The sequence below is a fragment of the Moschus berezovskii genome, chromosome 5 (assembly GCF_049115385.1).
Source record: "Moschus berezovskii isolate FMDL1 chromosome 5, NW_MosBer_1.0, whole genome shotgun sequence".
NCBI classification, from domain to species: domain Eukaryota; kingdom Metazoa; phylum Chordata; class Mammalia; order Artiodactyla; family Moschidae; genus Moschus; species Moschus berezovskii.
The window spans coordinates 32,298,721-32,322,686 of record NC_142464.1 but is presented as its reverse complement, the minus strand read 5'-3'; the positions used below and the strand labels follow the sequence as shown (position 1 = coordinate 32,322,686).

Sequence of the window (23,966 nt, the reverse complement as noted above, 5' to 3'; positions counted from 1 at the left end):
GTTTCTTTTTAAAAAGAACTAATAAATAGAAGCCACAAATTAAATGTTTCAGAAGTAAATCAAGGCATTGGATTCACTTATATTACCTAGCCATTTATGTTCCCTATTTTTATGAAAAATCTTTATAGTAGAATCAAGTATTTGTTTATTGATGAGAGGCAGTATTAAAAGGTACGTTCCTTATTAAATTAGAAAGGATTAAAAAGCTACTGTAACACAATAGGTCATCATAGATGAATGGATAAATTCAGGAAAGTAGGCAAATTTTAAGAATGAAATGATCTAAATTAGATAAGTGATATACATTTGTCATAAGAGTATCAATAACTGGCTCAAGTACAAAACTGAAGCTTTTGAAGGGACACGACATTACTGAGATAGAGTTGATTTTTTAAAAAAATTAGAGATTATTTTAAAGTTATGACTTTGAAAAGCATTTTATATATTAAAGTAGTGAATGAGCACTATATGTTGGAAATTTGCTCTGAAAATTCTGTAAATGTGATTACTTACAATTTAAGTCTCATCTCTTAAAATTGTCTTAGTATGTTTGGAATTGAAACACAATTGTGATCTGTGAATTTTCAGGCATTAAATATATGGGTTTATGAAGAGTATAGACGTTATACTGACATGTTAAAACATACTATATTAGTAAAAATGAAAGCTTACTTTCAGGAATTAATGTAGAGAAACAGAAAGGGATCATTAAAACTTCAAATCTCTAAAATTTCTCTAGATCAAAAATTTCCGATTCAAACTAAAAATGAAAACAAATACTTTAAAATACAAGTTTAAGACATGTAATATGTTGCTATTCCTGTTGCTCATTTTTAGTAAAGTACTAAAAAGGGATGTTCAAGAAGGATTATTGTATCATCACTCTCTTACAACCAAATATGAATCACCATTTCAGGAATGCTTCTCTCTCTTCTCTACTTGTGAAAATATTAATACTTATTATACTTCAAGCTTTGCTTACAGGCCTTTTTTTTGGTAACGTTCACACCCTTTTAACCAGCTGGAAATAACTATCCCTCTTTAGAACCTTCTTAGCACATTATAGCTCACTCATAGCCCTTATCACTTTCCTTTTGGTCTGTGTTCATTGCTAGATGATAGGTTTTGGTGAAGAAAATTGTTCTTCCTCTTTATATTCCAGCCCTTCTACTCTCTTCCTCCGCAAAGCAGTCAGAACCAAGTCTTACACTGACTGATCCGGTGTCCTGGAAGCCTTTCCGAAACCCTATGCTCCCTTGAGCCTACCCAAGTATTGCTAGTGGTAAAGAACCTGCCTGTCAATGCAGGAGACATAAGAGATGTGGGTTCGATCCCTGTGTCGGGAAGATCCCCTGGAGGAGGGCATGGCAACCCATTCCAGTATTCTTGCCTGGGTAATTTCATGGACAGAAGAGCCTGACAGGCTACAGTCCATGGGGTCACAAAAGAGTCAGATACAATTTAGCTAAAACATACTTAACGCTTAATACCTGCACTGACCGAAGGTATTACATGAATTCTCTCTTTTTTCTCCATAACAGCCCTGGGAAGCAGGTGCTGCTTTTTCATCGTCTTGTAATAGATGAGGAAATCAAAGTTAAGAGAAGGAAAGAAACTTGCCTAGGGTCACACAATTAACAAGTGGTGGAGCTGGGATTTAAAGGAGAGGGTCTGTGTTGAAACTTCTATGTTTTTACTGTCTTTTCTAGCTGAAAAGTATTTGGGGGGGAAAACCAAATGTCTCTGGTTGCTTTGTAGTCTTCTTGTCATTCTTCACTGTATCAATTAACTCAGTTGATTTTCATATGGCCCAACTTTGTAAACAACAGGAAATACTGTTATTTTTTTCTTTGGCATTCCATTGTGGCAACATGCTTGAGCCATAACTTATTAACTGCATTTATAATCTAAGTGTGAAATGTTAGTCACTCAGTTGTGTCCAATTCTTTGTGACCCCATGGACTGTAGCCCACCAGGCTCCTCTGTCAATGGAATTCTCCAGGCAAGAATCCTGGAGTGGGTAGCCATTCCCTTCTCAAGGCATTCTTCTCAACCCAGAGATCGAACCCAAGTCTCCCACTTTGCAGGTGATTCTTTACCATCTGAGCCACCAGGGAAGCCCAAACCAGTCAGTGCTAAAGGAAATCAACCTTTCCTTTCATTGAAAGGAAATCCTCCTTTCATTGAAAGGATGCTGAAGCTGAAGCTCCAATACTTTGGCTAAACCACAACCAATCATTTTATAGCCCTGTGGGTGGCAGTTGAGTACAAAGTCTTTGGTTACACATACAAAAGGACTCAGTGCCCTCCCTGTACAAAGGCTGGGATGGAGCTGCCACATCATTATTTCAGTGACCCCAACGTGTCGTTTCTGCAGGAGCTGTTTCTTGAGATGATTTACTGTAGTCACAAGTTAAAGTACATTGTGGTATCTTTCATTTATATGATAAAGTACTTGTTGGAAAAAACATGACCCTGGAGATAAAGAAGCCATGTGGAATTTTTAGCCACTTCACTGTCAGAAATATCATTATTTTAACTATCACATAATCTTCAGTTCAGTTCTGTTCAGTTCAGTCGCTCAGTCGTGTCCCTTGTACTGCAAGGAGATCCAACCAGTCCATTCTAAAGGAGATCAATCCTGGGTGTTCATTGGAAGGACTGATGCTAAAGCTGAACCTCCAATACTTTGGCCACCTCATGTGACGCGAGTTGACTCACTGGAAAAGACTCTGATGCTGGGAAAGGTTGGGGTTGGGAGGAGCAGGGGACGACAGAGAATGAGATCACATAATCTTACAATGGGAGAAATTATGAAAGGAAAGTCTGTACTGCTGATTGGTAATTTCCTCAGAGAGTATTTTCTATCCCAGACTCAAGTTTTACTCCCTGAAATTTCTGTGATCTCAGTGTTTCTCACTAGTATGTATTTTTGTCTTCTCAGAGTCCAAATTTACATTGTAAAAGATATCCCATGAAAATACATAGATGCATGTTTATTGCACATATGTTTTTTTCATCTCCCCCTACTTAAATGTTTGGGTATGACTCTAATTTATTTACAAATTAAGTTGGAAATATGACAGTTTTCTACTTAAGACTAACATGCAAAAGATGTCTCGTTACCACATGGATTCTTTTTTGGCCTGAAATGCAATCCAATTAACTGGAATATTACCAGATTTCTATTTCTGGTTTTCACTCAGTATTGATTGAATTAATCATGTTGCTTGCTGAGTCTGCCCTTTAATTTTGTTGTCCCTAGGCATTGATTTTCTCTCTGAATCTGGCAGTGTGGTTCCTGTACCTACACCCACCCTCCAAAAGAAAAGGGACACCTTGAAAGCCTCCTAAGTCTTTGTGTATTTCTTCACTTGTCTGTTTTACAAGGTACCATTTCCTAGCTATGCTCTTTCTTAGGTACATATGAAAGAGACATACATAACTTCAGCTAAGTAGACCAAAGAAAGTGACTAATCTCTGTTGACTGTGATCCTTTTTGTTTAGTTTTGCTCTTTGGCCAGCTAATGAAGTTTTGCTTTCTCTTTTTCATAATGAATGTGTAAATTGAAGGAATGTATAAAAGCGTTTTTTTCTTTAAAAAATATGAATAATCCCTACAGATTTCTAGGGAAAATTGGCCCTCAAAATTTGGCCAGAAGAAGCACTGCATCTCCTTCGTCACAACTTAACCCTCTGTGTTTAGTTTCCTTGGGTTGACGGCTTACTTTGTGACTAGGCTATGCCACTCTTTGGAAGACTCAGGGACTGTGAATTTAGATAAGAGTCCTGTGCTCTTGGATATTCAGAGCTCATTTCAGAACTGAATGAAGCAATCAGATTTATGGCCTGAATATAATAAAACTTACTCAGTTCCCGTTGTGAAATAATGAATTTAAGATTGTGTCAGCCACATGGATTAAACTTCAAAGTTCTGACTTTATTATTTTCTTAATTACCAAAAGTCCACTTTATTCTAACAGTTTTGACATTTAGCTAGTATGGACACAAGTGCTGTCTTCCCTCTGGGTCTCAGTGGTCTGCAACTAAAGGGAGGGAATTTAGGCCCCAAAGGTTAGCAGGCATACAAAAGGAAAAAGAGACTTGTCTACTTTTCTAGTTCTATGGAGACAATAAAAACTAATAGGAGGAATGAAAAAGAATTTTCTGTCTCACACTTTGTGTTGTTCACCCTGCCAGGTCTGTAACACCGTTCTCTTAGGGATATAGCAGTCAAGATCAGAAGGAGTAGGAGGAGAGTATTTAACCTTATATATGAAGATTAAATCTGTCAACTGGGTTTCTGAAATTTTAGGTAAAACTTTATAAGCAATTCAGTCACAGTTTATAGCTTGGAAACAAAGTGACAGTACTGATCTGATGGTAGTACAAGTATTTTTCCTATTTAATGGATCCTCTCACTTTCTGAGGTATTTAAGGCTCAGGCCAAAAATGTCCCAGACCATAGGCAAGTGCATATTGCTAACAGTGAGCCCTTCTGACTGTGTATGGGCTCAAGAAATCCAGTTAGGATCCTTTAATAGTCCTGATATTTGGAGATTAAGTTCTCCCAAATATTTGCAAGGAAAGTTACACTCTAATTCAAAGGTTAAGAAGACCTAGTTTACAAAACAGAACATCAGAAACTCAACCTTGGCTCTGAGAAATTGTCAGTGATTTGTTTGAGAATGTGATACTGTGGATTTCCAGACGTTGAGGTCACTATTCCAGTTCCCTTTTAACCTGGACAAACACAATCCCAACATTTATAGGTTCATCCACTGTAATGACTAAAATTGATTGCCAGATAAAGTACCCGGTAAATCTGTCCCTAGGCAGAATATATGTAGAAAATAAAAATAGAAAATTTGAGGGACTTGTTTGAATTATCAGGCAAAGTATTTTCATCTAAGGTATGAGGGAGTTTTCATGTACACTAAATTGTTCAGATTGCTATTAATTGAATTTATTGCATAATGACTGAGCTTTCAGTTTTACTTGAGAAGTCATGGTTGGTTTTAAAGAGAAATAGGAAGGAATTCAGGATATTTCTGGTAGACATGCATCTATAATTACCATAAACCTTGGGAATTTTTATAGGGAAGCTATATCCATCCTCTCCATTTCTAAATCATGTGATGTGTTTGAAGTCAATACAGGGTAAAAAATGACAGCCTGCTTTCCAGAAAATTCTTTGTATTTTTATCCTTGTTTCTTAAACATGAGCTAAATGGTCAAAATGGTATGAGACATAGTTATCATCTCTGTGCCTGTAAATGTCAAAGATGAAACAAAGCTAAGCCATTTACTATTGCAGCCAAATCACAGTCCCCTTCTCATTCTAGCCTTTTTCCTGATTTCTGAAGAGAAACTCAAAGCAGTGCCTGTGGCAGGCCATGCAGTGTTAGCACCCTAAACCTCAAATCTTCCAACCTTCTGTGTCTCCTCATACCCAAGGCCAACAGGAATGCTGTGGAGGGCCAAAGAACATCAGTCTTGTGGAATTTTGTCCATGGGCATTTTGGCCACGTGTGGGCCCTCATCATGGCCCTTAGAGGCCGAGCTGTCTCAGGATTCTCATGCATGGTGATTGCCATTCTCTACAAGAATCTATTTCTGTGATGTTACTTTGAAGCCTGATTAGTTTTTATAAAATTGTATTTATATATTTTTGACTGTGATGAAGACTTGATTTTTGTCTTTGCTGCTCTGAGCAGGAATTCTCCAGTTGCAGGGGCTACTCTTCCTTGAGGTGGAGGTTCCTCATTGTGGTGGCTTCTCTTGTTGCAGAGCGTGGGCTTTAAGCACATAGGTTTCGATAGTTGTAGCATGTGAGCTCAGTAGTTGTGGCACTCCAGCTTCGTTATTCTGTGGCATGTGGGATCTTCTTGGACCAGGAATCAAACCCAGGGGGATGGGTTGGCAGGTAGGCTCTTAACCACTGGACCACCAGGGAATTCCAAACATTGGTTAATTTTTGTTCCAAGCAGAATTACAGGTAGGGAATATGTTGACATGCTTGAAGAGAATGTTCCTGATTTCTCTTTCTTGGGCAGTCCTTGTTTTCACAGAAACCCCATCCTGTATCAGTGCTCTTTTTCCTTTTCTATGTTATTTCCATCATAGCCAAAGCCTTCATTATCAGCTTCCTGAAATGTCATATTTTGGTGGTCTAGCTTTTTGAAATGTAAATGGCTTCTTTTCACATACAAAAAGTCCCAGCTTTGAACTAACAGATCTCTTTCTCCCAGGATTGATAGGGGTGAGAATCTAACCTTTCCTGCTATTTATTTAACCAAGTCTCGTAAATGATCCATTTCTGCTCTGTTTATGTTTGTTCTTTTTTCACCTAGATCAAAGAGTTCTACTCATATCAAAATGAACCAGCAGCCATAGAAAATCTCAAGAGAGGCCTGGCTAGCCTATTTCAAATGCAGTTAAGCTCTGGAACTACCAGTGAGGTACTTAGTATTATTATTAAGCATCTAGAATCTTATTTGTTAATATAGTTATTAAAATTGTTTATATGGGTTCTATTTGGAGAAATTCAGTAAAAAAAAAAAAATTTACTTCTATGGTAATGATTAGAAAAGGTGAGTTGGGGAGCTGTCTCATTTACATATGAAACAACTCGTCCTTTACCCCAATTTGTATTTGAATACAGGGGAAAGGAAATTAGAATCAGTTACACTAAGGACAGGAGGCCTGGCTGCTGTGATTCATGGGGTCGCAAAGAGTCAGACAGGACTGAGCGACGCAACTGAACTGAACTGATACTAAGGAGACCTACAGAATGACTGAATGATCTGTTCAGTTCAGTTCAGTCACTCAGTCATGTCTGACTCTTTGTGACCCCATGGACTGCAGCACACCAGGCTTCCCTGTCCATCACCAACTCCTTGAGCTTATTCAAACTCATTTCCATTGATTTGGTGATGCCATCCAACCATCTCATCCTCTGACGCCCCTTCTCCTCCCACCTTCAATCTTTCCCATCATCAGGGTCTTTTCAAATGGTCAGTTCTTCTCATCAGGTGGCCAAAGTATTGCAGTTTCAGCGTCAGCATCAGTCCTTCCAATGAATATTCAGGACTGATTTCCTTTAGGATTGACTGATTGGATCTCCTTGCTGTCCAAGGGACTCTGAAGACAAGGGACTCTTCTCCAACACCACACTTCAAAAGCATCAATTACTCAGCACTCAGTTTCCATTATAGTCCAACTCTCACATCCATACATGATTACTGGAAAAGCCTTAACTTTGAGTAGACAGACATTTGTTAACAAAGTAATGTCTCTGCTTTTTAATATGCTGTCTAGATTGGTCATAACTTTTCTTTCAAGGAGCAAGTGTCTTTCAATTTCATGGCTGAATGATAGAGACCCATAAAACCTTGGAGAACATTCCAGTGACCTCACTGTGCATCCCTATGCCATAGGGAGGTTATAAAAATAAAGATTCCCTGGAGTCACCTCTGAGATTCTGGTTCAGTATATTAGCATCTGTATTTAATAGTTTTCTCAGCTAATGTAGGTCCAGTCAATTTGAGAAACCACTAGTCTGTATGAACCCTTCCATTTAATAGATGAAAACAAAGGTTAAACGACAGAAGTATAGTGGCTCCCCAAGTATTATATCTAAAACAGAGCTGAGTCCAAGTTTTCTTGTCTGAATTCAGCCAGTTCATAAGCTAGTAAGAAAATCTGATGGCAAGACTGGGCCAAGAGAATGCTGGTTAGCTTGCTGGAAAGACTGAGGGTAGAAAGACTGGCTTGTAGCGGCCAAAGAGACCCCTCAGAGAAGCTATACAGAGTCAGTATTGAGATGTATTTGCCTACATTCAGATTATTGATGTGCCTTATGGTGAGCTGAATTAATGCCACAGGTTTTAAAGGACTTAACTCATCAAAGCATGTGTGTGTTTGCATGTACACACACAGACACACATAGCCTACACATAGTATTAAAAATCAACTCCCCTCACCCCATAGTTACCCATTTGAGAGATTTTGATTATGACTAGGTCATTCTTTTTGGGTTCCAAAATCACTGCAGATGGTGACTGCAGCCGTGAAATTAAAAGACGCTTGCTCCTTGGAAGAAAAGTTATGATCAATCTAGACAGCGTATTAAAAAGCAGAGACATTGCTTTGCCAACAAGTTCTGTCTAGTCAAAGCTATGATCTTTCCAGTAGTCATATATGAATGTGAGAGTTGGGCTATAAAGAAAGCTTAGCGTCGAAGAATTGATGCTTTTGAACTGTGGTGTTGGAGAAGACTCTTGAGAGTCCCTTGGACAGCAAGGAGATCCAACCAGTCCATCCTAGAGGAAATCAGTCCTGGCTGTTCATTGGAAGGACTGATGCTGATCCTGAAACTGCAATACTTTGGCCTGATGCGAAGAACTGACTCATTTGAAAAGACCCTGACACTGGTAAAGATTGAAGGCGGAAGGCAAAGGGGACGCCAGAGGATGAGATGGTTGGATGGCATCACTGACTCAATGGAAATGAGTCTGAGTAAGCTCCAGGAATTGGTGATGGATAGGGAAGCCTGGCATGCTGCAGTCCATGCGGTTGCAGAGTCGAACATGACTTAGCAACTGAACTGAACTGTGGCCATTTATCCAATTCCTATTAGACATTAGAGAGAAGTAGGAAATTATTTATTATTCTTGGCGCAATACGAATGTGCTTAAAGACTCAAAGAGGATTTAAAGGCATCCACATGCTGCAGGAAACACTGAATCCTTCTGTCTTCCTATCTTGTCAGAGAAAGGAGTCCTGCATGATGTATTAGAACCCCAATTTTTAAGCTACTTGCCACTGGAATTCAAATGTTTCATGTGAGAATCCCATCTGAAACATTGTATTTTGGCTATTCTTTTTAGGTAGACATCTCTGGAGATTGTAAAGTGACCTACCAGGCTCATCAAGACAAAGTGACCAAAATTAAGGCTTTGGATTCATGCAAAATAGAGAGGGCTGGATTTACGACCCCACATCAGGTGTGTTCGCTATCACTTTCTTTGAGGCAACCAAGTTCTTTTTGTAGAGACGATTCAGAAATAATAGGTGACAGCAATATAATTTGGGAACACTTGTCATTTTTAGTTTATAGTATTATATCAAATGAATGGATTTATTTTAATATACTGTAGGTTTGTGTGTTGAAGGAATATGAAGGAGGCGTTCTTGTGAAGACGAAGAGATAATTTGCTATTTGACTTGATTCAAAGATAAAAAGCTGATTGCTTGTTACAACCACATTTATTTATTTAGGTTTTGGGTGTCACTTCGAAAGCCACATCTGTCACTACCTATAAGGTAGAAGACAGCTTTGTTGTAGCTGTGCTCTCAGAAGAGATACATGCTTTGAGGCTGAATTTTCTACGGTCAATAGCAGGCAAAATAGTATCAAGGTAAGATAATGCTTAAATTTTCTTTACTATTCTTTAATATATTATTAACATTAAAAAATATATATGCATATACATACATGCACATGAATTAATATATTTATTGCTTCCTCATTTTGACTGTGAGCTCCTTTAAAACAATGATTATGTCTTGTTCATCTTTATTTTTCATATTATCTATAATAATATGTGGCATTAAATAAATAATGTTTTAAAATAGGACTTCATTAAAAATAAATTGTTTATTGAATAGAATTTAAATTTTAAAAAGACAAACACTTTAAGTCACTCTTATTTATTTTCTGATTTCTCTATCAAATGCTTTTAATGTTTAGATTAAAAAATGGCATTTGTGTGTTCTCTCCTCAAGATTATTTTTTTGTCATTGTTGTTAATAAACACAAAAATGTTCCATTGTAAAGTGATATGACAGAATTTTTGCTGTGATTTATAGTACTTACATATTCAAGACTGTTATTTCAATTTGAGAAAATTTCTCTCAGAAATTTCTCAGACTAGTTCTCACAGGCTAAAGGACTAGAATCTCAAATCTAAGAGTACATCTTATTTTCAGATTTTAATTTAGAATAACACATCCTAGCATTAAATGTAAGTTATATCTTCTACAATTATTTCTTAAATATTTCTTCTGAAGTAACCCCTAATGTCAGAGGTAAATGGTTGCAAAATCTTGGTAGAAATGCCTCAAGCCATAAATGCTTGAAATTTTATTGAAGTCTTCTCTGGATTAGAACCTTGCGTTCTACTTTGTACTACATCCGTCTTGTTTTCATATAAAATTAAATTTAGGTTTATCAGGATTCCATTGGTCTATAACACACCACTCCAAACTTAGTAGTATAAAAACAGCAATCACTTTATTATTTTCTCTCATAATCGTGACTCTTGCCTTGATTCTGCTAGGCATGCCTTGCTTGGTGTGTGTTGTGCAGTTGCAGAGGTGGTTCACAGGCTGCTGGGCTGGGAGATTCACACTACTTAGGCTCCTCATGCATCTCTCTTTATCTCCATGTGGTCTCTCAACATGGTAGCTTCAGTAGCCAGACTTTTACATGGTAAGAAGGTATGTGCTGCTAGCATGCCAGATGAAAGCTGAATTCCCTTTTGTGACTTATTGTTGTTCAGCCACCCGGTCGTGTCTGACTCTTTGCGACACCATTGACTGTAGTATGCCAGGCCTCTCTGTCTCTCACCGTCTCCCAAAGTTTGCCCAAGTTCATGTCCATTGCATCAGTGATACCATCCAGCCATCTCATCCTCTGATGCCCTTTTCCTTCTGCCCTCAATCTTTTGCAGCATCAGGGACTTTAGCAATGAGTCAGCTGTTCACATCAGATAACCAAAATACTGGAGTTTCAGCTTCAGCATCTATCTTTCCAATGAGTATTCCGGGTTGATTTCTCTTAAGATTGATTGATTTGATCTTGCAAACCAAGAGACTCTCAAGAGTCTTCTGTAACATAAATGGACTTAGCCTTACAAGCCATATATTGAAACTTCTAGTGTTCTCTACAAGTCCTGGCAGTCACAGTGTCCTGCCCAGGTTTAAGGAGAGGGATGTAGACTCCACCTTTTGAAGGGAGAGGGGAAAGCTACTGAAAGAGCATATCAGATTATTGAGGCCATTTTTGGAAAAGAAGATTTCCTAATTGTCTTAGTAAGTGACATGTGGTTGTCCTGAAGATATCATTTTTCAGAGAGCTGGGCTAATGCCCAAAGAGGTGAAATCATATATCTTGCTCAGCATCCAGGCAAATTTTCTTTCCTGTAGTCTCTTGTCATAATATTTTGAAATCCCAGGCTTAAACTTTCAAACCTTTGAATAAAATTGTTGCTCCAGAAAATTTTCACAATTATCTTGAGGTTTCTGTTACTGCTAGAGATCTCTCAGTTTGAAAGACATGGCCTTACAGAATTTGAATACATTAGTATCTTGTTTGCCAAAAGAGTGACAATTAATAGCTTGTTCACTCAAAAGAAGGCCACTGATGTGGTATTTCTCTTCCTTGGTTATGCAGGCAGAAACTGGAGCTAAAAACCACGGAAGCAGGCCTGAGACTGAAGCCGGGAAAGCAGGTTGCAGCCATCATTAAAGAAGTCGATTCGAAGTATACAGCCATTCCCATTGTGGGCCAGGTCTTCCAGAGCAAGTGCAAAGGATGCCCTTCTGTAAGTGTGAACCACAGCATTGTGTGCCCAAATCATGGAATAATCATGGCCTACAATTCTATTTTCCTTTTGTCTCCAATGGAAGCTTCACTTAATTTATAAGGAAAGTTTACAAAGAACTTCCAGCCACCACTGAGTTATAATGGCAGTAGCCTAATAATATGCTATAATAATTAACAAATGACTACCACATCCACTTATTTCAAATAAAAAATGTTATGACTTGAAGGCAGCTTCCTCAAAGCAGACCTCAGAATGCAGTGGGGATAAGGGCCTGATGAAGTTAGTGAGAGCAGTGAGAGCATAGACAGTGGCCTGAATCCTGAAAGTTCAGCCTCTTGGGAGTAACATGTCCAGACTTCCCAGGTGGCTCAGTGGGTAAAGAATCCACCTGAAATACAGTAGATGCAAGAGATATGAGTTGGATCACTGGGTCGGGAAGATCCCCTGGAGGAAGACATGGCAACCCACTCCCGTATTCATGCCTGGGAAATCCCATGGACAGTGAAGCCTGCTGGACAAAAGTCCATGTGGTTGCAAAGAGTAAGACACAACTGAAACAACTGAGTACACACACAGTAATATGTCCACAGGTGAAATGCTTTACTGAGCTCAGTGTTCTGAGACCTGCTAGGAGGACTAGAAATGGATACCAAGCTCTTCACCTAAATCAGGAACACTTATTTACCACACCCCAACCTCCCCTACTGTTACAGCCAGAAATGAGCACACCCCCAAGGCTAAGTGTGTGTGTGTGTGTGTGTGTGTGCAAGTGTGAGTGTATCTGTATGTGTTTGTGTGTGTGTAATATTTTCAATCTAATAAAGAATAATTTCTTTTGTTGCATAAATCAGTTGTGATGTATGCCCACAGATATGACTCTGTGTTCCAGCATTTCCTAATACTTAACCCTTGGCTTCAGGCTCTGTTTGTAGCTACCAGAAGATGCCCTTCCCTTGGCCATTATTAGTGTTCAAAAAAGTGGAATCATCAAGAACTAATTCCAGAATTTGCTTAAAATACAAGGCATTAATTCCTTATTAGTTTCTCAAATATATCAAAATTGAGTGAAGGGGAAAACAAAATGAGACAAAAATAATTGTTCTTCAACCTTGTTTCTTTTTTTTCCCCATAAATTATCTAATGTTCCAGTGTCATTTTCTAATGTCATATGAGATGGAAATTATTTAGAAAGGTGACTAATGAAACCAATGATCTTTTCTTATTCTGTTAATTTCACTCCCCATAGTTGTCAAATATGAGCCATCTAAGATTTCTCAGAACTATTTCTTCATTATTATAGGAAAGGTTTATGTCTTTGGAATTTGCTTATTCAATGTCAGTATAATGTCACCATTGCAACTCTTTAAAGAAAAAAATTCTGACTTAACACTGATGTGATCTCTGCCCTCAGAAATAACCCAGTGAATCTTTAGCTAAGTACAACTGGAATATTTTTTTGGACTATTCTCATAAGATTAGATAACCAAAAGGGATTTGAAGGAAAGCAAAATATGTATCTGCTGTTATTGGAAGGAATGAATAATTTAAAAACTGGTAGCATGCAGATTATGCAGAGTTAAGAGAGAGGTCACTAATGGGATTTAACACATTATTTTACAATTAGGGGAGAAATGGTAAACTATGAAAAATAAGGTTTTGAACTTTTTCTAAGCCAAAAGATGTTATTGATTAGAACTATTTACTATTTTTAAAACCAGAGCAGCATAACAGTAGTGTATATGAGGATTCAGTTCAGTTCAGTCGCTCAGTTGTGTCCTACTCTCCGTGACCCCATGAATCACAGCACGCCAGGCCTCCCTGTCCATCACCAACTCCCGGAGTTCACTCAAACTCATGTCCACAGAGTCGGTGATGCCATCCAGCCATCTCATTCTCGGTCGTCCCCTCCTCCTCCCGCCCCCAACCTTTCCCAGCATCAGAGTCTTTTCCAGTGAGTCAACTCATCGCATGAGGTGGCCAAAGTATTGCAGCTTCAGCTTTAGCATCAGTCCTTCCAATGAACACCCAGGATCGATCTCCCTTAGAATGGACTGGTTGGATCTCCTTGCGGAACAAGGGACTCTCAAGAGTCTTCTCCAACACCACACTTCAAAAGCATCAATTCTTCGGCGATCAGCTTTCTTCACAGTCCAACTCTCACATCCATACATGACCATGGGAAAAACCATAACCTTGACTAGACGGACCTTTGTTGGCAAAGTAATGTCTCTGCTTTAACATGGATATATGAAATGAACAGTTCAGATCTCAGCAAGATGTTTTACTATTACTTGTATTTTATACACACCGTAAAATAAAGAGAATAGGGAGATCAAATTATTATAAAAACTGGTTTTCAATAAGGTTTCAGTTCATAAGAAAGATGATACAATTCTTCAGCAGTTCTGATGATTTTTCCCCTCCAAAATATCCTATTGTTAATGAAAATTCGACATAATTTCACTATGGTAGTCAAAGCCTGGCCTCAAATGTAATCCCCTTGTGTAACCGTGGAATGACCTATATGCCCAGAATCTTGAGGTCATTTGAGCTAAGTACTAATCGACAAAAACTGTCCTCTTGAGGAGGACTTGTGCACTGGTCAGCAGGCCTCTGTATTTGCCTCTGAGAGTCACAGGAACGTGATAGGGGCAGGGGCAATCAGATATGTTGAGGTAAGATACAAAGAGCTTCTTTTGCTTGTCAGATACAAGGAAAAATTTATTTCTGGAAATAACATTCTTTATAAACACAGATATTCAGAATTATGAGTGTGGTCTGGGCCTGCGGCCGTGTTTTGCAGCTCTCAGAGCACTGGCAGTCCATCAGAAAACACCTGCAACCTGACAACCTCTCCAAGGCTGAGGCTGTCAGAAGCTTCCTGGCCTTCATCAAGCACCTTAGGACGGCAAAGAAAGAAGAGATTCTCCAAATTCTAAAGGCAGAAAACAAGGAAGTACTGTAAGTTCCCTGAACATTTCCTGGGGTTGTCTATAAGAAAGTGTTTATGGGTTGCTGTTTTTATTAAGCAGGTAAGATCCCTTTTTCATCAGCTACCTCACCTTCAAATCAGTTGTTTTGCTATTTTGCATTTGCATTGAACAGTTATACCTCAGTGCAGTAACTCAATGAAAAAATTGGCCAGAAATGCAAGTTTTCGGCAGTGACTCAGAGTGAGCATTTTGTTTTGAACATTTTGTTCCTGAGTGTAAATCAGGTCTAGATTGGTACATAGATAGGGGGAGGGTAGGACTTTGATGTTATACCACGGTGCAGGCGCTGCCACACTCTGATGAAATTGTGTTCGCAGAGCTATTAATTGACACTCAGAAAGAATTCAGAATTGATTATACAAACAAACAAAAAAGTATGATTTTTTTCTATTGAAAATGAGGTTTCATTAAAGATACAGTGATGCTCCTCATCGAAGCCTTGTTTTGAAGAGAAAATTGAGAATTGAGATAAACAGCCAAAAGAATCCAGAGAAAAGAAATATGTACATCATTTGAGTATTCAGTGGAAGAGTGCTTTATTTTACATCCACAATAAAGAGAGTTGACAATTCTCAAACTTATTTTGTGAATACCAATACAAATACACATTCTAAATAGAAGGGTTTTGGTCTGTAAAACAAAATTTATCTGCAACTACAAATTCAACTGTTTAACATTGGTTATCCTAATTGATGATATAGAACATGGCTCAATTAGTTTGACAAACAGTGGAAGCTAGCCATTAAGATAGTCAAAAGTATAAAATGGCCAAGTTACACCCCTTCCCACACACAACAATACACACAGCAACAGTGGTCACTGAATTCAAAGGACTTGACTACTCAAGAATAAGATAGTCTAGCTTTTTTCTTGAGAAGATTGTTTATTCTTGATTTTACTGTTATTGACTTAGGGCATGAAAAAATTGATATGAATTCCATATGACTACAAGTTAGTTGGATACTGCCTTCAAAAATAAACATTTAAACTGTGTTAAATATATGCAAAATTATAAATTCTCAGACTCTGTTTTAATCATAGAACTTAAGGATATATTTTAGAGTGACATCTTTTTGTCAAAAAAAAATTACAAAAACAGTGCAAAATTTGGCTGTTAACTTAGATCAGAGATTACACTTAATCTTAGACTTATTTGTATGCTAAAAATCTTATGGTGGCAATAATTTGTATGATTGCATGATGTATTTTTTCTAAATCAGGTTATTTACCTGATAATATTTTCAATATTGCATCATATCATGGGAAATAGACATGTAACATTGTATAGTAGAAAAGATATTAGGATGAACTAAAATCATAAGACCCAGTTTTAAATTCTGACTTCCAAAATCATATAACCTTTAAATAAGTTATTTACATTTAGTCTCCCTGAGCCTCATTTTCAACATTCATAAAATACAGAGAATTCCTTCTGTTTATTGTAGTACAGTGAAAGTCAGGATGGTGGAATGTAACATTTCCCAGTTTTATTATGTGTATCCTATGGATTTCAGGTTATTAACAAGTATGCCAAGAGGAAAGGCTCCTGTGAGCAATTGAGTTTGAAAAACACTGGGAAAAACCAAGTCAAATAGTTCTCTTTATTGCAGAAATATCTAGCATCTTTAATCTGATAATATTACATATAAGTTTCCTTAAATATATTCCAAACTTACATGACCTTAAAAATCCCTCTTCTTAAAGCATTTTAGCATTAGTATAACATGAAAGCACTTTAGAAAACACGGTAATTAAGACCCATGTATTCCAGAGTCAGAAAAAACTGAGTTCCAATCCTAGCTCTATTTTTACCAGCTATGGGACCTTGAACAAATGATCTGATATCTCTGAGTCTGTTTCCTTATGTATAGGGAGAATATTAGTATTAAACTGACAGAGATGTTCAGTGAACTGATGGTATTAATAACAGCATATATTTATTGAGCATTAACAATGTGCCAAGAACTATTCTAAGTTTTACATAGATCATGTGATTTAATCCTCCTGACAACCCTAAAATAACTGCTCTTTATAGCCCCATGTTACAGATGAAGAAGTTAAAGCTAAAAGAGGTTCAGTTCAATTCAGTCTCTCAGTCGTGTCCAACTCTTTGCGACCCCATGGACTGCTGCATGCCAGGCTTCCCTGTCCTTCACCAACTACTAGAGCTTGCTCAAACTCATGTCCATTGAGTTGGTGATGTCATCCGCCATCCAACCATCTCATCCTCTGTTGTCCCGTTCTCTTCCTGCCTTCAGTCTTTCCCAGCATCAAGGTCTTTTCCATTAAGTCAGTTCTTCACATCAGGTGGCCAAAGTATTGGAGTTTCAGCATCAGTCCTTCCAATGAATATTCAGGAGTGATTTCTTTAGGATAGACTGGTTGGATCTCCTTGCAGTCCAAGGGATTCTCAAGAGTCTTCTCCAACACCACAGTTTAAAAGCATTAATTTTTCGGTGCTCGGTTTTCTTTATGGCCCAACTCTCACATATGTACATGACTACTGGAAAAGCCATAGCCTTGACTAGATGGACCTTTGTTGGAAAGTAATGTCTCTGCTTTTTAATATACTGTCTAGGTTGGTCATGACTTTTCTTCCAAGGAGCAAGCGTCTTTTAATTTCATGACTGCAGTCACCATCTGCGATGATTTTGGAGCCCAAGAAAATAAAGTCTGTCGCTGTTTCCACTGCTTCCCCATCTGTTTGCCGTGAAGTGATGGGACCAGATGCCATGATCTCAGTTTTTTGATTGTTGAGTTTTAAGCCAACTTTTTGACTCTCCTCTTTCACTTTCATCAAGAGGTCTTTGAGTTCCTCTTCACTTTCTGCCATAAGGGTGGTGTCATCTGCATATCTGAGATTATTGATATTTCTCCTGGCAATCTTGATTCCAGCTTGTGCTTCCTCCAGCCCAGCATTTCTCATGATGTACACTGCATATAAGTTAAATAAACAGGGTGACAATATACAGCCTTGACATACTCCTTTCCCAATTTGGCAAAGACGTTGCATACCTAAAATTGCTAGTTCAGTGTTTGCAGTAATAACACTTAATAAGTATTATGTCTCTCTCAGTCTGTTTCATTCCATGAGGTTTTGTTAGGACCAAAATGGTATAGTACAAGAATATCTTTTAAAAAATATGTATATATATATAATGCATTAAATACACGTATGGTATGGTATGTAGATGTGGAATGAAATATATACAGACATGTTATGTTCATTAGTATAGCAACTAGTTTCAGAAATATTATCATCCCAAGACTCAACCAATCAGAGATTCTTGATGAGTAGAATATGTATCTAGCACTTCCTGCAGGAGTTTCACTCTACTCACAACTAATTGTTGTGATTGAACTTGAACTATGCTTGTGTGCATGCTAAATCGCTTGTTGTGTCTGACGCTTTGTCATTCTGTGGACCGTAGCCCACCAGGCTCCTCTGTCCATGGGATTCTCCAGGCAGGAATACTGGGGTGGGTTGCCATGCCCTCCTCCAGGGGATCTTCCTGACCCAAGGGTTGAACCCGCCTCTCTTACCTCTCCTGCATTGGCAGGCAGCTTCTTTACCACTAGCATCACCTGGGAAGTCCGAACTTGAACTGTACCATGGTGCTTTTTATTTTTTAAAAAAATGAGCAGAAATTTCTTTCTTGGATATAAATGAAAGTTAAAGAATGTCCCATCTTTCCACTGAATGATACTGCCTTAGTTATGCATTTAAGAAATGTATATAGTTGCAAAGCTAATTAGAAAAAGAATTGATTTGGGAGACCATAGCTTTTATATATTACTTATGGAGAAAAGAATTTGAACCTAAGTTGTAATATTATTTATATAATTTTATTTACAAACCTTCAAATTATATTTGGCTTAGGGTAATACAGTAAAATTAATCTGTATATTCTGAAGGTACATTGAGAAAGAAGGGAGTTAAGAGAGAGGCTTAAAATAAAATGGGGTACTGTCTTTCAGAGAAAGCCATCACTTTTCTTTTGTTTAAATAAAAATTTTCACTTCTTTAGGAAACTCAAACCAGTGGGGTCTATGAATGGTAGCAATTCAAAATAATTTATTAAGCACCCTAAATATTGATATCTTTGACTGTGTTTTCTGTTGTAGACCCCAGCTAGTGGATGCTGTCACCTCTGCTCAGACACCAGACTCATTAGATGCTATTTTGGACTTTCTGGATTTCAAAAGTGCCGAGAGCGTTATCCTCCAGGAAAGGTTTCTCTATGCCTGTGCGTTTGCCTCACATCCCGATGAAGAACTCCTGAGAGCCCTCATTGTAAGTCAGACGGACACTGCCAAAATTAAAGTTCTCAGCTGATCTTCGGAATCTAATCAGTAATTAAAAGTTGCCAGCATAAGAATAAAGGCTGAAACTAGAGCCTTCTGATTATTCATATTCAAATTCTATTAGACTGCTTTCTTTCATTAATCATTAACTGTACAGTAGATTATTTCACAAAATAGAATATTTCACATAGTGTCTTCTTTGCAATTCCTCTAGATAACTTAAGCTATGTTTTATGGAAATTTAAAGATTATATTCACCTATCATGTAATGTGACATAGGACAAAATTTCAATTTCAGTCTTGGTTATGCTTCACAATATGATTTTAAAAGATTTATTTTGACTCAAAAATCTTCATGCTATTTAATGTACAGTACATTGTATAACATATAGTCATTACATGTTATGTATTGGGTTGGCCAAAAAGTTCCTTTGGGATTTTCAATACATTATTACTGAAAAATCCCAATGAACCGTTTCACCAACCCAATACACATAATTCTTCTGATACTGAAAAATTATATTGGAAGCAAAAGCTAGAGTTCTTTTAGATCCAAGGTTTAAAAACAGAAAGTGCACTTATTCACTTATGATTTAGGGGAATAATTCATGATCTTTTTGGAAAATGGGCTTGTTTTAAAATCTGATAACATCAGTGAAGTCCCTCATTAACCACACATACAATTTTACAGACCATTTTTTGGATTCACTGATGCAGTGAATGTAATCCATAAACCTCTCAGGAATTCACAGATCTATGTTAAAAATACCTAGAAGACTTTACCAACTCTTCAGTTCAAAGCTAGGTAGTGAATTTATGTGTCCCCAAAGCAAGGTTTTTCCAGTGGTCATGTATGGATGTGAGAGTTGGACTGTGAAGAAAGCTGATCGCCGAAGAATTGATGCTTTTGAACTGTGGTGTTGGAGAAGACTCTTGAGAGTCCCTTGGACTGCAAGGAGATCCAACCAGTCCATTCTAGGGGAGATCAATCCTGGGTGTTCATTGGAAGGACTGATGCTAAAGCTGAAACTCCAATACTTTGGCCACCTCATGTGACGAGTTGACTCATTGGAAAAGATGCTGATGCTGGGAGAGATTGGGGGCGGGAGGAGAAGGGGAACTACAGAGGATGAGATGGTTGGATGGCATCACCAACTCGATGCATATGAGTTTGGGTGAACTCTGGGAGTTGGTGATGGACAGGGAGGCCTGGCGTGCTGCGATTCATGGGGTCGCAGAGTTGGACACAACTGAGCGACTGAACTGAACTGAACTGAAAGCAAAATTCAGAGTTTTCAATCTAGAAATATGGAAACAGTTTCTTTAGGCTTTGGCTACTTTGTTTCTTACTGAAAAATATTCCATGGAAATGTTTAAATGTTTTGGTAATCTATTTTATCCCTGTTTGGCTAATAGAGTAAGTTCAAAGGTTCTTTTGGAAGCAATGACATCAGAGAATCTGTTATGATCACCATCGGGGCCCTTGTCAGGAAGCTGTGTCAGAACGAAGGCTGCAAACTGAGAGTAAGTGCAAATCCAGTCTCGGTGACTGTATTTATAGCTCTAAACCATCCTATGTAACACTCACGTGCTGTCCACAACTGGTGTTCCTAAGTAGTATTTTCACTACTTGCACGGCAATTATTGCTGTTGAACATACTTTATAATTCAGTTATTACATGGATTATTTATTCTGTCTCCCACTGAAATGTAAGTTCACTGCAGAAATGGATCTCTGTTTATTCCACACCAACTGCTTAAAATGGTGCCTGGTACATAGGTAATTTCAATAAATGCTTGCTGAAGGTGAATAGTCCAAGAATCCCCCATCGAGAAATATTTATTGAGTACCACTGTGTACTGTACTCAACTTTGAATGATGTATATATGGTAAAGTTCTTGTTTTTCAATATTATATTCTAAGGCTACCTCCTAGAGCACAGTACTATCTATAGTAAATGTGGTTTGCAGTTTTTGAGTTTTTATGGGAGAAATTTAGTTACTTCTAACTACTTTAGAACTTTATATTTTATTTTTAATTTCATTTCCTCAATGCTTCTCCACTTGCCTAAGTGGACTATATTTGTATATATTTAACATCTTTCTTATTAAATTATGACAAAACACTCACTTTTAGGTATAACTAAATATGGAAAATCTAAATGAATTAATATCCAACACAACTCATCTTTCTGTAAGGCAAATAGGTTAAAGATGTTAAATGTATAATCTTCTATATAATGTAATTTTTTTCCATCCATGTTTATTATACAACCAGCTTTCAGTCAACATTTTACTTCTATTTCTATTTCCTATTAATATTTGTTTTTGCTTACATTTTGATCTCACTGCATCCTAATTTCTTTTCTCCCCCAAATTTATATTTGGAAAAAAATTCAGACCTATGGAAAAGTTGTGAGAATAGGTTCACAGAGATCTTTCTCCTTCCTTTTACAGATGCCTAGTACTCCATTGTATGTTAAACTGAGGCACCACAGTTTATTCTCCCATGTGTGGTCATTAGGTGATGTCCACTGTTTTTGCTTTTTACAAATGATATTTAAATGGATAATCTTGGGCACATTTTCTCTTATACTTGGAGCTATAGCTTCAGGGCTAGGGTACTGGATCAAAATGCCAATCTGTTAGCTTTTGCCAAATTATCTTCCATGGGAATTGTAACATTTTAGGCTCCCACTAGGTTATTTCCCAATAGGCTCAATAACAATGTATGTTATCAAAGTTTTGGGTTTTTAGAGTTCAGTCTGATAGTTGAGAAATAGCACTTCTTCATTACATTTGAACTTTAGCATCTTCATTCTATTTGAGGGTCTTTTATGTCTTCACTATCCCGCATCTCTCCCAGTGTGTGTGTGTGTGTTCCTGAAGCCTGCAGATGACACTGAAGCCCCTAAAACATTCCTAGTAACAAAGGTAAAACAGAGCCTGTTTCTAATTTACTTTTCCATTAAACTATTAACTTACTAGTTAACAGTTTCTAGGCCAGAAAACAAAAGGCCTTTCCTGATTAAAGAATATGTTTGCAAAGTACCTGCTACACAGAAGGCATTCAAGAAAGGTTTTTTGAACAGTATGTCAGCATTAATGAAATTTGGAATTGAGTGGAAATGAGCACTCTTTAAACAGTTAGAACAAGACCTTACAGTTGAGTCCTAAGTGCTTTCACCATAGTTAATACAAAAGAAAAGGTGAGTGCCACCAGTTAGGCACCTTCTAACCATTATTTTAGAATTTCAATGAAGGGATAATTCTAGGAATAATTGATCACAAGGGAATTTTAAAAATAATTTTATACATTCAGGATGTGTTCAAAAGTAAATATGCCCATTGTTAATTATACTCATTGCTACTTGCAGATATGTTAATGTATGTATTTTAAAAATTACAACAATACCTTTATCAAGCTTTACTTTTTCATTTTCATTGCATGCCTCAGTCAAGCAACCAGTACAAAAAGTTGTAACACTTTAGGCTGTTGTCTTGGACACAAGAGTGAAGCCAATCTTACCCAAGCTTTGTTTCATGTATGGTTACACATATGTCTGATGTAGAATGTGTTCTTTTAGGGAGTGATAGAAGCCAAGAAGTTAATCTTGGGAGGACTTGAAAAAGCAGAGAAAAAAGAGGACATCATGATGTACTTGCTGGCTCTGAAGAATGCTCGGCTTCCAGAAGGCATCCCACTCCTTCTGAAGTACACAGAGACCGGAGAAGGGCCCATCAGCCACCTTGCCGCCACCACACTCCAGAGATACGATGTCCCTTTCATAACTGATGAGGTAAGTTCTCCAAGAATATTCGCAACCTTCACAAAAGGGGGAAAAAAAGCATGCCTAATCATGAGCCAAATGCAGACTTTTCTGAAGTCACCCTATTTTCCCCCCAAACTAAGAATCTCTTTTTCCTGTTTAGAAATAACTTCAGTTGGATTTAAGTCTGTTCTGAAGTAGCCTCACATTTTGAGTAGATAATGTCCTATATCCTGAAGCATAAATATTGAAGCACCTTCTCTTACTTTAAGAAACAAATTCTTCTCTGAAATATCTTTATTTCTCTGGTGGCTCAGACGGTAAATAATCTGCCTGCAATGCAGGAGACCCAGGTTCGATTCCTGGATAGGGAAGATCCCCCTGGAGAAGGAAATGGCTACCCACTCCAGTATTCTTGCCTGGGAAATCTCGCAGATAGAGGAACCTGATGGGTTACAGTCCATAGGGTCGCAGAATCAGACATGACTGAGCGACTAACACACACACACACACACACACACACACACACACCACAAGTTTTAAGATGCTCTTAAATTGTTCGACATGGGAATAACCTGGCTTAAGTGTGACCATTCAGGAAACCATCCAAATTAAAAAAATTTTTAGGACAGAGAATGTTTACAAAGTATAAGATAAACTGCCTGCTGAGAATGATGTTCTAAGTTTGCAGCAACATTTGTTGATAGGCTGTGAAGTGTGATAATTAGGGTCATGAATTTTTGAGACAGACAGACTTAGAGATAGATTCTGGCTCAGTCTCTTCTTAGTTGTTTTTGTTTTGATGAGTTTCTTAATTCCTATATACCTGAGAACAAGGTCAACATTTGAGAGAGAGAACAAGGCAGAGGGGAGTAGAATTGAAAGCAATATTTATAAATACCTAGTATAGAACCCCTATTGTTAGGTGATGCTAGTGACTAATGAAATTAGTTGTTGCCACAGGATGTAATTATTTTGATAAATTTTCTTCAGTATTAACATTTTGTAAAAAAAAAATAAAAAGAAAAAAATCCTCTATTATAACCTATGGCCTTTGGATGATAGTTGTGTATCAGTATAGGTCCATCAAATGTAATACACATACCACTGAGATGCAGGATGTTGATAGAGGGGAGGTTGTGTGGGAGGGGGAGTGGGAAGGGATAGAGATCAGGAGGTATATAGGAACGCTATACTTGCAGCTCAGTTTTTCTGTGAACCTAAGACTTTTCTAAAAAATAGTCTATTAATTTTAAAAAGATGGAAAATTCTGAGGCACTTCATTG

The 23,966-nt window shown here is 37.7% G+C and overlaps 1 protein-coding gene across 1 annotated transcript in view; it reads left to right on the top strand.

Moving 5' to 3' along the window:
- The window catches only part of MTTP (microsomal triglyceride transfer protein), a 50,834-nt gene that overhangs the window by 8,206 nt on the left and 18,662 nt on the right, over positions 1–23,966 (top strand). The window contains exons 4-11 of the mRNA XM_055434573.2: positions 6,354–6,461; positions 8,892–9,008; positions 9,283–9,422; positions 11,459–11,609; positions 14,416–14,573; positions 18,731–18,899; positions 20,327–20,434; positions 22,498–22,710. Of these exons, the coding sequence (XP_055290548.2) occupies positions 6,354–6,461; positions 8,892–9,008; positions 9,283–9,422; positions 11,459–11,609; positions 14,416–14,573; positions 18,731–18,899; positions 20,327–20,434; positions 22,498–22,710 (1,164 nt within the window). The remainder of the gene's footprint in view (positions 1–6,353; positions 6,462–8,891; positions 9,009–9,282; positions 9,423–11,458; positions 11,610–14,415; positions 14,574–18,730; positions 18,900–20,326; positions 20,435–22,497; positions 22,711–23,966) is intronic.